At 39.6% G+C, this 13,832-nt stretch overlaps 1 protein-coding gene across 2 annotated transcripts in view; it reads left to right on the top strand.

The window, feature by feature from the left end:
• The window catches only part of MCF2L2 (MCF.2 cell line derived transforming sequence-like 2), a 277,613-nt gene that overhangs the window by 228,155 nt on the left and 35,626 nt on the right, over positions 1 to 13,832 (top strand). For both annotated transcript variants that reach the window (XM_057738080.1, XM_057738081.1), the window contains 2 exons: positions 12,098 to 12,190; positions 12,860 to 12,952. In XM_057738080.1, coding sequence (XP_057594063.1) covers positions 12,098 to 12,190; positions 12,860 to 12,952 — 186 coding nt within the window. The remainder of the gene's footprint in view (positions 1 to 12,097; positions 12,191 to 12,859; positions 12,953 to 13,832) is intronic.

The raw sequence follows: 13,832 nt of genomic DNA, 5'->3' as shown, positions 1-13,832 counted from the left end.
GGCAGAGGACCCAAAGGTAGAATGGCTTTACAAAGATTGCAGCAGCTGTTCAGAGTGCAATCCAGTGCTACTGTGTCATCTATGATGAGAAAAAAAAGAGCTACTACCCAGACATCACTGGATGATTTTTTTCAAGAGGGTAGATATAATTGAATCCAGCAAGGAACCAGAACCTGTGCCGTCCACTTCAGGAGTGAGTGAAATTGCAACTCGCCCTCCTTCTCCTATTGCTGACAATCCTTCAGCTCTACCATCTCCCACTTCCTCCCCCTCCTCCAGTCAGTAACTTCTTGCCTGTTCACTCGATGCCAGCCCCTGTATGCCAGCTGTTGTACTGTACTACTGTACTTTTCAAGGTACTGTACTGTAAGATTTGAAATGTTTTCTTTACTTCCTGTGTTTGTTTTTTATGTATTGTTTGTGTGAAAAGTGTTATAATCCTATTGCAGTACAGTACTATATAGCCGATTGTGTTAATTGGTTCCCTAGGCTAACTTTGTTGGACTTATGAACAAATTGGATTTATGAACATGCTCTTGGAACATATGTAGGGAACTTACTGTATTCGAGATAAGCTGAAAGCAAGCAAACAAAAATCCCCAGATTTCAAGGTAGTAAACATAACAGAGAAATAGTCTTCAAGTCTCAGAGCTCTGACCAACTTAGAAGGCCACTTCCATAGCCCTGTCTAGGCTTTCCATCACAGTCTCATTACAGGTTTTTCATCCAATGCCAGAATTCAAGATACATTAAAAACCATTTTGTATTCAATCTGATTAATTTCATTTTTGAATTACTTTCATAGCATTATTAGTGTTTTATTCTGTTTTGCAATTTTGCACTCATCAAACCACCAATGTGAAATCTAGTTGCAGAGTTTAGTAATATTTCATAATTGATTATATCATTATTGCAAAGACATTGAAATTGTTGAATGAGAAAAGGACCAAATTCCTGTGGGGAAAAATGCATATTATCAAATTAAAGTTGCCCAAGTTTGAAGAAATGGGGTCGGGGAATGCTAACTAAACATCTTTTCATGGAATCATTCCTCTCCTAAATTTTTACAAAGCTCTTTATAGTCCCCCATGTTGAGAGGAGCCTTAGAAGTCATTAATCCAGACCACAAACCTACACATAATCCTATATTATTTATGATGTTGGAGACAAAATACAGGTAATAAATTCTTTTTTTAAGCTCTTTATTGGAATATAATTGCTTTACACTCTTGTACCAGCTTTTGAGGTACACCAAAGTGAATCAGCTGTATTTATACATATATCCCCATATCCCCTCCCTCCCGCAACTCCCTCCCACTCTCCCTGTCCTGGCCCTCTAAGGCATCACCCATCACCAAGTTGATCTCCCTTTGTTATAGAGCAACTTCTCACTAGCTGTCTATTTTACAGTTGGTAGTGTATATATGTCTATGCTACTCTCTCACTTCGTCCCAGCTTCCCCTTCGCCCCCCGCCTCCCCAACCCTGTGTCCTCCAGTCCATTCTCTGCATCTGCATCCTTATTCTTGCCCTGTCACTGGGTTCATCAATACAACTTTTTTTTTTTTAGATTCCGTATATATGAGTTAGCACATAGTATTTGTTTTTCTCTTTCTGTCTTACTTCACTCTGTATGACAGACTCTAGGTCTATCCACTTCATTACACATAGCTCCATTTCATTCCTTTTTATAGCTGAGTAATATTCCATTGTATATATGTGCCACATCTTCTCTATCCATTCATCTGTTGATGGGCATTTAGGTTGCTTCCATGTCCTAGATATTGTACATAGTGCTACAATGAACATTATGGTACATGTTTCTTTTTGGATTATGGTTTTCTCTGGGTATATGCCCAGGAGTGGGATTACTGGATCATATGGTAGTTCTATTTGTAGTTTTTTAAGGAACCTCCAAACCGTTTTCCACAGTGGCCGTACCAACTTGCATTCCCACCAACAGTGCAGGAGAGTTCCCTTTTCTCCACACCCTCTCCAACATTTCTTGTTTCTAGATTTTTTGATGATGGCCATTCTGACCAGTGTGAGGTGATACATCACTGTGGCTTTGACTTGCATTTCTCTAATGATGAGTGATGTCAAGCATCTTTTCATGTGTGTGTTGGCCATCTGTATGTCTTCTTTGGAGAGATGTCTATTTAGGTCTTCTGCCCATTTGTGGATTGGGTTATTTGCTTTTTTGGTATTAAGCTGCATGAGCTGCTTGTATATTTTGGAGATTAATCCTTTGTCCGTTGCTTTGTTGGCAAGTATTTTCTCCCATTCCGAGGGTTGTCTTGTCTTGCTTATGGTTTCTTTCACTGTGCAAAAGCTTTTAAGTTTCATGAGGTCCCATTTGTTTATTCTTGATTTTATTTCCATTTTTCTAGGAGGTGGGTCAAAAAGGATCTTGCTTTGATGTATGTCATAGAGAGTTCTGCCTATGTTTTCCTCTAGGAGTTTTATAGTGTGTGGCCTTACATTTAGCTCTTTAATCCATTTTGAGTTTATTTTTGTGTATGATGTTAGGAAGTGTTCTAATTTCATTCTTTTGTATGTTGCTGTCCAATTTTCCCAGCACCACTTATTGAAGAGGCTGTCTTTTTTCCATTGTATATTCATGCCTCCTTTGTCAAAGATAAGGTACCCATATGTGTGTGAGTTTACCTCTGAGTTCTTTATTCTGTTCCATTGATCTTCCTTTCTATTTTTGTGCCAGTACCATACTGTCTTGATCACTGTGGCCTTGTAGCATAGTTTGAAGTCAGGAAGCCTAATTCCACCAACTCCATCTTTCCTTCTCAAGATTGCTTTGGCTATTCGGGCTCTTTTGCATTTCCATACAAATTGTAAGATTTCTTGTTCTAGTTCTGTGAAAAATGCCATTAGTAATTTGATAGGGATTGATTGCATTGAATCTATAAATTGTTTTGGGTGGTACAGTCATTTTCACAATGTTGATTCTTCCAATCCAAGAATATAGTATGTCTCTCCATCTGTTTGTATTGTCTTTGATTTCTTTCATCAGTGTCTTAGAATTTTCTGCATACAGGTCTTTTGCCTCCTTAGGCAGGTTTATTCCTAGGTATTTTATTCTTTTTTTTGCAATGGTAAATGGGAGAGTTTCCTTAAATTCTCTTTCTTCTGTTTCATTGTTAGTGTATAGGAATGCAAGAGATTTCTGCACATCAGTTTTGTATCCTGCTACTTTACTAAATTCATCGATTAGTGCTAGCAGTTTTCTGGTAGCATCTTTAGGGTTTTCTATGTGTAATATCATGTCATCTGCAAAGAGTGACACTTTTACTTCTTCTTTTCCAATTTGGATTCCTTTTATTTCATTTTCTTCTCTGATTGCTGTGGCTAAAACTTCCAAAGCTATGTTGAATAATAATGGTGAGAGTGGGCACCCTTGTCTTGTTCCTGTACTTAGAAGGAATGCTTTCAGTTTCTCACCACTTAGAACAATGTTGGCTTTTGATTTGTCATATATGGCTTTTATTACGTTGAGGTAATTTCCTTCTATGCCCATTTTCTGGAGAGCTTTCATCATAAATGGATGTTGAATTTTGTCAAAAGCTTTTTCTGCATCTATTGAGATTATCATATGGTTTTTTTTTTTTTTTTTTATTATTATTTTATTTTATTTTTTGGGGGGGTACACCAGGTTCAATCAACTGTTTTTATACACATATCCCCATATTCCCTCCCTTCCTTGACGCCCCCCCCTCGATTCCCCCCCACCCTCCCTGCCCCAGTCCTCTAAGGCATCTTCCATCCTCGAGTTGGACTCCCTTTGTTATACAACAACTTCCCACTGACTATTTTACAGTTGGTAGTATATATATGTCTGTACTACTCTCCCGCTTCTTCTCAGTTTCCCCTTCACCCCCCACCCCCTCCCATACCTCGAGTTCTCCAGTCCATTCCCTGTATCTGCTTCCCTGTTCTTGTCACTGAGTTCATCAGTACCATTTTTAGATTTCGTATATGTGAGTTAGCATACAATATTTGTCTTTCTCTTTCTGACTTACTTCACTCTGTATGACAGATTGTAGTTCTATCCACCTCATTACATATAGCTCCATCTCATCCCTTTTTATAGCTGAGTAATATTCCATTGTATATATATGCCCCATCTTCTGTATCCATTCATTTGTTGATGGGCATTTAGGTTGCTTCCATGTCCTGGCTATTGTAAAGAGTGCTGCAATAAACATTATGGTACAAGTTTCTTTTGGGATTATGGTTTTCTTTGGGTATATGCCCAGGAGTGGGATTACTGGATCATATGGTAGTTCTATTTGTAGTTTTTTAAGGAACCTCCAAACTGTTTTCCATAGTGGCTGTACCAACTTACAGTCCCACCAACAGTGCAGGAGAGTTCCCTTTTCTCCACACCCTCTCCAACATTTGTGGTTTCCAGACTTTGTGATGATGGCCATTCTGATTGGTGTGAGGTGATACCTCATTGTGGCTTTGACTTGCATTTCTCTGATGATGAGTGATGTTGAGCATCTTTTCATGTGTTTGTTGGCCATGTGTATGTCTTCTTTGGAGAAATGTCTATTTAGGTCTTCTGCCCATTTGTGGATTGGGTTATTTGCTTTTTTGGTATGAAGCTGCATGAGCTGCTTGTATATTTTGGAGGTTAATCCTTTGTCCGTTGTTTCATAGGCAATTATTTTTTCCCATTCTGAGGGTTGCCTTTTAGTCTTGTTTATGGTTTCTTTTGCTGTGCAAAAGCTTTTAAGTTTCATGAGGTCCCATTCGTTTATTCTTGATTTTATTTCCATGATTCTAGGAGGTGGGTCAAAAAGGATGTTGCTTTGATGTATGTCAAAGAGTGTTCTGCCTATGTTTTCCTCTAGGAGTTTGATAGTGTCTGGCCTTATATGTAGGTCTTTAATCCATTTGGAGTTTATTTTTGTGTATGGTGTTAGGAAGTGTTCTAATTTCATTCTTTTACATGTTGCTGTCCAATTTTCCCAGCACCACTTATTGAAGAGGCTGTCTTTTTTCCATTGTATACTCGTGCCTCCTTTGTCAAAGATAAGGTGCCCATATGTGTTTGGGCTTACTTCTGAGTTCTCTATTCTGTTCCATTGATCTTCCTTTCTATTTTTATGCCAGTACCATACTGTCTTGATCACTATGGCCTTGTAGTATAGTTTGAAGTCAGGAAGCCTGATTCCACCAACTCCATTTTTCCTTCTCAAGATTGCTTTGGCTATTCGGGGTCTTTTGCGTTTCCATACAAATCGTAAGATTTCTTGCTCTAGTTCTGTGAAAAATGCCATTGGTAATCTGATCGGGATTGCATTAAATCTGTAAATTGTTTTGGGTAGTACAGTCATTTTCACGATGTTGATTCTTCCAATCCAGGAACATGGTATATCCCTCCATCTGTTTATGTCATCTTTGATTTCTTTCATCAGTGTCTTAAAGTTTTCTGCATACAGATCTTTTGCCTCCTTAGGCAGGTTTATTCCTAGGTATTTTATTCTTTTGGTTGCAATGGTGAATGGGAGAGTTTCCTTAATTTCTCTTTCTGCTCTTCCGTTGTTAGTGTATAGGAATGCAAGAGATTTCTGTGCATTAATTTTGTATCCTGCTACTTTACTAAACTCATCAATGAGTGCTAGCAGTTTTCTGGTAGAGTCTTTAGGGTTTTCTATATATAGTATCATGTCATCTGCAAAGAGTGATAATTTTACTTCTTCTTTTCCAATTTGGATTCCTTTAATTTCTTTTTCTTCTCTGATTGCTGTGGCTAACACTTCCAAAACTATGTTGAATAACAGTGGTGAGAGTGGACACCCTTGTCTTGTTCCTGTTCTTAGAGGGAATTCTTCCAGTTTTTCTCCATTGAGAACAATGTTGGCTTTTGGTTTGTCATATATGGCTTTTATGATGTTGAGGTAATTTCCTTCTATGCCCATTTTCTGGAGAGCTTTTATCATAAATGGATGTTGAACTTTGTCAAAAGCTTTTTCTGCATCTATTGAAATGATCATATGGTTTTTATCCTTCAGTTTGTTGATATGGTGTATCACATTGATTGATTTGCATATAATGAAGAATCCTTGCATCCCAGGGATAAACCCCACTTGCTCATGGTGTATGATCTTTTTAATGTGCTGCTGGATTCTGTTAGCTAGTATTTTGTTGAGGATTTTTGCATCTATATTCATCACTGACATTGGTCTGTAATTTTCTTTTTTTGTGACATGTTTGCCTGGTTTTCATATCAGGGTGATGGTGGCCTCATAGAATGAGTTTGGATGTGTTCCTCCTTCTGCTAAATTTTGGAAGCGTTTGAGAAGGATAGGTGTTAGCTCTTCTCTAAATGTTTGATAGAATTCGCCTGTGAAGCCATCTGGCCCTGGGCTTTTGTGTGTTGGGAGATTTTTAATCCCAGTCTCAATTTCCGTACTTGTGATGGGTCTGTTCACATTTTCTATTTCTTCCTGGTTCAGTCTTGGAAGATTGTATTTTTCTAAGAATGTATCCATTTCTTCCAGGTTATCCAATTTATTAGCATATAGCTGCTCGTAGTAGTCTCTCATGATCTTTTGTATTTCTGTGGTGTCCGTTGTTACTTCTCCTTTTTCATTTCTAATTCTGTTGATTTGTGTCTTCTCCCTTTTTTTTCTGATGAGTCTGGCTGATGGTTTATCAATTTTGTTTATCTTCTCAAAGAACCAGCTTTTAGTTTCATTGATCTTTGCTATTGTTTCCTTCCTTTCTTTTTCATTTATTTCTGATCTGATCTTTATGATTTCTTTCCTCCTGCTCACTTTGGGATTTTGTTGTTGTTGTTGTTCTTCTTTCCAAATTGTTTTAGGTTAAGGTTAGGTTATTTATTCAAGATTTTTCTTGTTTCTTAAGGTAGGACTGTATTGCTATAAACTTCCCTCTTAGAACTGCTTTTGCTGTGTCCCATAGGTTTTGGGTTGTTGTATTTTCATTGTCATTCGTTTCTAGATATTTTTTGATTTCCTCTTTGATTTCTTTACTGATTTCTTGGTTGTTTAATAGCATATTGTTTAGCCTCCCTGTGTTTGTATTTTTTACAGTTTTTTTTCCTGTAATTGATATCTAGTCTCATGGCGTTGTGGTCAGAGAAGATGCTTGATATGATTTCAACTTTTTTGAACTTACTGAGGCTTGATTTGTGACCCAAAATGTGATCTATCTTGGAAAATGTTCCGTGTGCACTTGAGAAGAAAGTGTATTCTGTAGTTTTTGGATGGAATGTCCTATAAATATCAATTAAGTCGAGATGGTCTAATGTGTCACTTAAAGCTTGTGGGTCCTTATTTATTTTCTGTTTGGATGATCTGTCCATTGATGTAAGTGGGGTGTTAAAGTCTCCTACTATTATTGTGTTACTGTCGTTTTCCCCTTTTATGGCTGTTAGCATCTGCCTTATGTATTGAGGTGCTCCTATGTTGAGTGCATGGATATTTACAATTGTTATATGTTCCTCTTGGATTGATCCCTTGATCATTATGTAGTGTCCTTCTTTGTCTCTTGTAATAGTCTTTACTTTAAAGTCTAATTTGTCTGATATGAGTATTGCTACTCCAGCTTTCTTTTGACTTCCATTTGCATGGAATATCTTTTTCCATCCCTTTACTTTCAGTCTATATGTGTTCCTTGGCCTGAAGTGGGTTTCTTGTAGGTAGCATATAGAAGGGTCTTGTTTTTGTATCCATTCGGCCAGTCTGTGTCTTTGGGTTGGAGCATTTAATCCATTTACATTTAAGGTGATTATTGATATGTGTGTTCCTATGACCATTTTCTTAATTGTTTTGGGTTTGTTTTTGTAGGTCTTTTCCTTCTCTTGTGTTTCCTACTTAGAAAATTTCCTTTAGCAATTGTTGTAAGGCTGGTTTGGTGGTGCTGAATTCTCTTAACTTTTGCTTGTCTGGAAAGCTTTTGATTTCTCCATCAAATCTGAATGAGATTCTTGCTGGGTAGAGTATTCTTGGCTGTAGGTTTTTCTCTCTCAGGACTTTCAGTATATCCTGCCATTCCCTTCTGGCCTGTAGAGTTTCTGTAGAAAGATCAGCTGTTATCCTTATGGGTTTTCCCTTACATGTTATTTGTTGCTTTTCTCTTGCGGCTTTTAATATTTTTTCTTTGTGTTTAATTGTCATTAGTTTGATTAATATGTGCCTTGGTGTATTTCTCCTTGGGTTTATTCTGTATGGAACTCTCTGCACTTCTTGGACTTGATTATTTCCTTTCCCATGTTGGGGAAGTTTTCTGCTATAACCTCTTCAAATATTTTCTCAGGCCCTTTCTTTTTTTCTTCTTCATCTGGGATGCATATGATTCGAATGTTGGTGTGCTTAATGTTGTCACCAAGGTCTCTGAGACTGTCTTCCATTCTTTTTATTCTTTTTTCTCTTTCCTGTCCTGTGGCAATTATTTCCCCCATTCTATCTTCCAACTCACTTATTCGTTCTTCTGCCTCCATTATTCTGCTGTTTATACCATCTAGAGTATTTTTAATTTTGGTTATTTTGTTGTCCATTACTGTTTGTTTGCTCTTTAGTTCTTCTGAGTCCTTATTAACTGTTTCTTGTATTTTCTCTATTTTGTTATCGAAATTTTGGATCATCTTTACTATCATTACTCTGAATTCTTTTTCAGGCAGTCTTCCTATTTCCTCTTCATTTATTTGGTCTTGTGGGTATTTTTCTTGCTCCTTTGCCTGCATGGTGTTTCTTTGTTTTCTCATTTTGTCTAATTTATAGGATTTGCTGTCTCCTTTCCCTATGCTGCCTAGTAGTAATTCCTCTTGTTTCTACCCTCTGTCCCCTGTGGTGGGGTTTGTCCAGTATCTTGAGTAGGCTTCCTGGTGGGGGGGTCTGGTGTCTGCTTTCCAGTGTGTGGCTCTGTGTCTTTTCTCTCTGATGAGCAGAGCCATGTCAGGAGGTATGTTTTAGGGTATCTGTGAGGTTAATATGGCTTTAGGTAGTCTTTGTGCTGATGGGTGGGTTTGTGTTCCTGTCTTGTTTGTAGTTTGGTGTGAGGTGTCCAGCACTGGCAGTTGCAGACAGTCAGATGAAGCCAAGTCTTAGACTCTGATACAGGGCTCTGTGAGAATTCTCTGCAGTTAATCTTCTGGTTTTCAAGTATTCTAAAGAGAAGTCTGGCCTTTTGAGGTAATAAATTCTTATCAAGCACAAAGTTATTACTCTGGGACAAATGAAGTAATTAAAAACCACAATTACTTAATCTTTGAGAGTCCTTGAGGGAATCGTCACAGCTATGCAAAGACCTGTATTTGTTAGCCAATAAAGCAGGGCCATCACCCACTATTCACTACAGCAGTTTACCTCTTCTCAGTAATACTTGCATACTTCCACTAATCATGGACATGAATTTTAAAATGCTGCTCTAGCCAAGTGTTTAAGATTTGATAGCTTGTAGTATCCAGGAAGATTCTGCCCCAGGACCAAGCTCCATGTAGAATAACATTTGTCAGTGGTTTACTTTGAGTCCCATTTGCTCTGAGATCTCACGTGGTACAATGGAAAAAAAGCACTGGGGTGGGACTCAGAAAACTTAACTTCTTGTCTAAGTTGAGCCACTTGCTATCAGCATGACTTAAAGTAAATCACTTAAACCTAGGAGTTTCACTTTTCTCTTCCTTACAACAGGCTTAGTAATACCAAAATGTAAACTTTTTTTGGAAATAAAAAAAAAAAAAAAAAGAGCACACAGAACAGCTCTACAAAAGTAAAAATTGCTTTGACAATAGCTACCATTTGTTGGATATTCTGCGTGTATTGGGCATTTGTTGAGAGGTTTCTATATATCTTCTCATTTAATCTCACAACAGTCATAGCAGTTGATTGCTGTTGTGAGTCCACTTAACAGAGGAGAAACTGAAGCGAAGGAAAATTAAGTAACTGAACTCAGACCAAATAGTTTGTAACTAACAAAGCCAAGAGTTGAGCCTGAGCCACAGTCTTCTTAATCCATAAGCAATCACATCTCCCTGTGTGAATGTGAGTTTTGGGGTAGCAATTTTTTTAGCTTCCCGATTTATTCTACAAGGAGGTAAGGGGAATCAGATACTTTCATATGCTGCTGATTAGTATACATGCTTTCTCTAAGGAATTTTGGACTGAAGAGCAGATTTAGGTCAGTATTTGTGTTTCATTACTGGAAGCCATATAATGTTCTGTGATGCTCAAAGTGCAGACACAGGATCAATGGGTGAAGGTTTCAGGAACACAGGTGTCAGCTCAGCATCTACCAAGAGAACCAGGTCCCTCTCTGTTACTAGGAGGGTTTGGGGAATGGTGGCTGATTGTTGGGGATGTTACCCTGGGTGGAAGGCTGGATCTCCAAAGTCTCCTCCAGCTTCTGAGAATCTTCTGGTGGTGAGTGTTGAAAGCAGTGAAACCTTGAATCCTTTTAGGAGCTAAAGGCCAATGTCTTTGTGCTGTGACAAACCAAATGTGGGTGAGATGTCTTAATCAATTTGTAGTGTTTTATAAGCCTGGCCTTCAGTGTACCAGGAATGTTCCCCATGTCTAGGCTACTACACTCTGGGAGCCATTAAGTTTAACAAATGTACTTATCACAGTGCCTGGCACATCAAAAGCACTCAACAGATAGTTCTGGAATGAATGAATAAGGAAGTTATTATTGTTAAGCTCTGAATTATTGTCCTAGTTTCTTAACCAGTCTGAACAACATTTCTCAAGGGTCATCTGCCTTCCTAAATGTGTGTGTGTGTGTGTTTGTGTGTGTGTGTATGTGTGTGTGTGTGTAATTTTCCTTTGATAGAATAGTAAAGGACAGAGTTGCTGTAGTTCTTATAGTGAAGTGAAATGACCATTTAACAATTCATCAGGAGAGGAGAAGAGCTACAGAAATGGACATCATTCACTACAGCAGGGTGTTGAGAAGTAGAATAGACATAGTTAAAGCTGTAAGGGAAAAAATAACCCGTGTCCAGATGAAGGACATCAAGAGTAGCCTGAGCAAGAGGATAGGGATACAAAAATCCACAAGGAAGTGGCCACATGGTCTTCTCTGCCGGAGCAGCCCGGGCTGTGTGGCAAGCACAGCTGAGTAGACCAGGTTCTCCTGATGGAGTGGACGAAGCTGGCAAGCTGACGCCACAGGCTTCGGGTATCTTTTCTACCTGGGATATTGGCAGATGTGTGCCCACCTCTCATGGTCTTTGATACAATGAGAATATAGGTCACACAGCACTTGGAACCCCTCTTGATCTCTAGCACTGAGATAGTCATGTAGCTTTTCCTGTCTTGGAGTCTTGTGCTGCAGGTTGAAGGTGATGTCTGAGGCAGGGGTTTCCCAGACCACTTAGGTTTGTGTCCAAACTGTCACATTTTCCTTCTGAGATGTTTCTATCTTTTGGTTGTTTTTTAGGTTTACTTGTAGGGTTGACATCATGATGACTGTAATAAAGAGTAAGTGGGAGAGAGAAAGGAGAGGTCTTCAGCTACCAGCACTTTTTTTTTGTCTGTTTTCCTACTCAGTGCAAAACTATTTGGGAGAGTAAAATAGATAGCTAGTGGGAAGCTGCTGCATAACACAGGGAGATCAACTCGATGATGGGTGATGACTTGGAGGGCTGGGATAGGGAGGGTGGGAAGGAGTCACAGGAGGGAGGGGATATGGAGATACATGTATAAATACAGCTGATTCACTTTGTTGTATAGCAAAAACTGGCACAACAGTGTAAAGCAATTATATTCCAATAAAGAGCTTTAAAAAAAACTGTTTGGGGGAGATATTGGTGTCCCAGATAAAAAGCAGAGGAGAAAGGCTAAAGATAAAACTCCTGTTTATGAATTTACTTATTTATTTACCAGAGTCCTGTAGCTGTTCTTGCAGCACTCCATTCACATCTGTGTTATTTATAACCCTCTGTCTACCTCACCCACACACACTCACCCCAATGGAAGGTTACTTATTGTGTATCCCCAGTTCCTTACATTGAAAATACCCAGGCCTATTGAATGAATAAATTAACTGTATTATCCTGTCCTCTTACTGAAAAATGCTACCTCGTTAATTTGTTCTAACTTCTTCTCACCCAGAAAGAAGATCTTCAAATATATTTTAAATACCATAAGAATCTGCCCCGAGCCAGGGCAATCTGGCAAGAATGTCAAGACTGCACCTATTTTGGGGTAACGTTGCGTCTCTAGGGTCTCCCACAAACTGTTTTCCCTGGACATTGTTTATGTGCCTCCAATTTTTAAAGAAATCGAAAGTATGAACTAGGAAGAGGAATTTGGTATTGGGATTTATGTTTATTAAAAGTCTCTCCTATTTTGAAATCACACACTGGAAGTTTCAATGCTGCCCTGAGCCTCTATGGGACGGCCCTGGGAGGGACAGCTGTAGCCTGGTGAGAAAACCAGGGTCCTTTTCTAGGATGGGTTTTAAAAGTGGAGTTAAGTCACACTTTGGGGCTCCCTAGAATGACATCAGTAAGCCCATCCTGTACCTTTGAATAGACTCCATCACCCCAAAGCCCCAACTCAAAGACAGGCAGCCGCCTTTTCAGGAGGCTGCCCTGCTGTCTCCCTCCTAAGGGGCTTACTTTCTAAAAGAAATAAATGTTCCGGCATCCCTACTTGCCTATAAAAATACTAGCCAAGCCCATTCCTCTTCCCCTTCCCCTCATTTTACACACTGTTCCTGAGGGACTAAACAGCCAATAACATTAAGAAACTGGTCAACACAGCTGCCGCTCTGTCCATGAAGAGCCCGTTTCACTTCTTGTATTTAAATGCTGCCACTTCTGTTCTGTGTGTGTTGTTTTGTTTTATGTTGTTTCCGCTTGGCTTTTCAAGGTATGCCAGCGTCAACTGGGTCACAATCTCCCTCTTTTTAAGTATCTGAGAGGACCAAGCCAGAGACTTATAAAGTACCAGATGTTGTTGAAGGTAAGTCAATGAGGCCGTGCTTCCTGTGCTGGGAGAACAGAGGCAGGCGCTTTGGTGCTCTTTGCCTTAGACACGTAGAATTGTGACTTTGACTTTCAAAGGTAAAGCTATATCTAGGTTTCAGGCTTCTTCTGTCCCCAGGTCTAAATCAGCCTCCTCAATGAGGAGTAAGACCAAAGAACCGTAGGGGCCTGGGAGCCTGGCTAGTCCAACATGCAGCCAGGACATGGATCTCTAAGGAGAGCACAGCTTAGGGGAGCAGAGGTCCTTGGGAGGAAAGCAGAGAAGGGGGAGGCCACTACACTGCTGGCAGCTGAGAGGCTGGGGAGGCAGCCAGACCTATACTCTCAGTAAGATATCTTCAGGTAAGATATCATCTGCTCCATTTTACAGCTGGGGCAAGGAGCTTCAGGAAAGAGGTGTGATTTTCCCTAAAGCTACTATTTTACGTGCATTTAAACAATGGAGGGGAGTAGGCAAAACTGAATTCTTCTCTCCTTTTGCGACATCTACCTCCGCCCTTAGACTGAGGATTTTTCTTAAGAGCAGCATAACAGAATGAATTCTGAATTCTGTTCTGCTGAATCTGTGGTTCTTTCTACCTCTGACACCAGCACACCTGCAGGAGAGCACTCCCTGACCATCCCCACCCCCAACGCCTTTCCTCCACACCCCCACCCCCACGCACAAGACAGGAGCTCTGCCAAGCCTGCTTCCCCAGGTGTGAGCTGAGGGAAAGGTTTGGGTCACTCCTCCAAGGTCTGTTTTGAATTAACTTTTTTAAGCAGCTCTTGCCTAGTGGCTACTCTCAATTTAAAAACAATCCCCTGTCATTTACTAGGCATCTTCCCACACGTTTTTCTTATTTAATCCCCACCAT

The sequence above is a fragment of the Hippopotamus amphibius genome, chromosome 6, assembly GCF_030028045.1.
Source record: "Hippopotamus amphibius kiboko isolate mHipAmp2 chromosome 6, mHipAmp2.hap2, whole genome shotgun sequence".
Lineage (NCBI taxonomy): Eukaryota > Metazoa > Chordata > Mammalia > Artiodactyla > Hippopotamidae > Hippopotamus > Hippopotamus amphibius.
The sequence above is the reverse complement of the archived record's forward strand: the minus strand, read 5'-3'. Positions and strand labels throughout refer to the sequence as shown.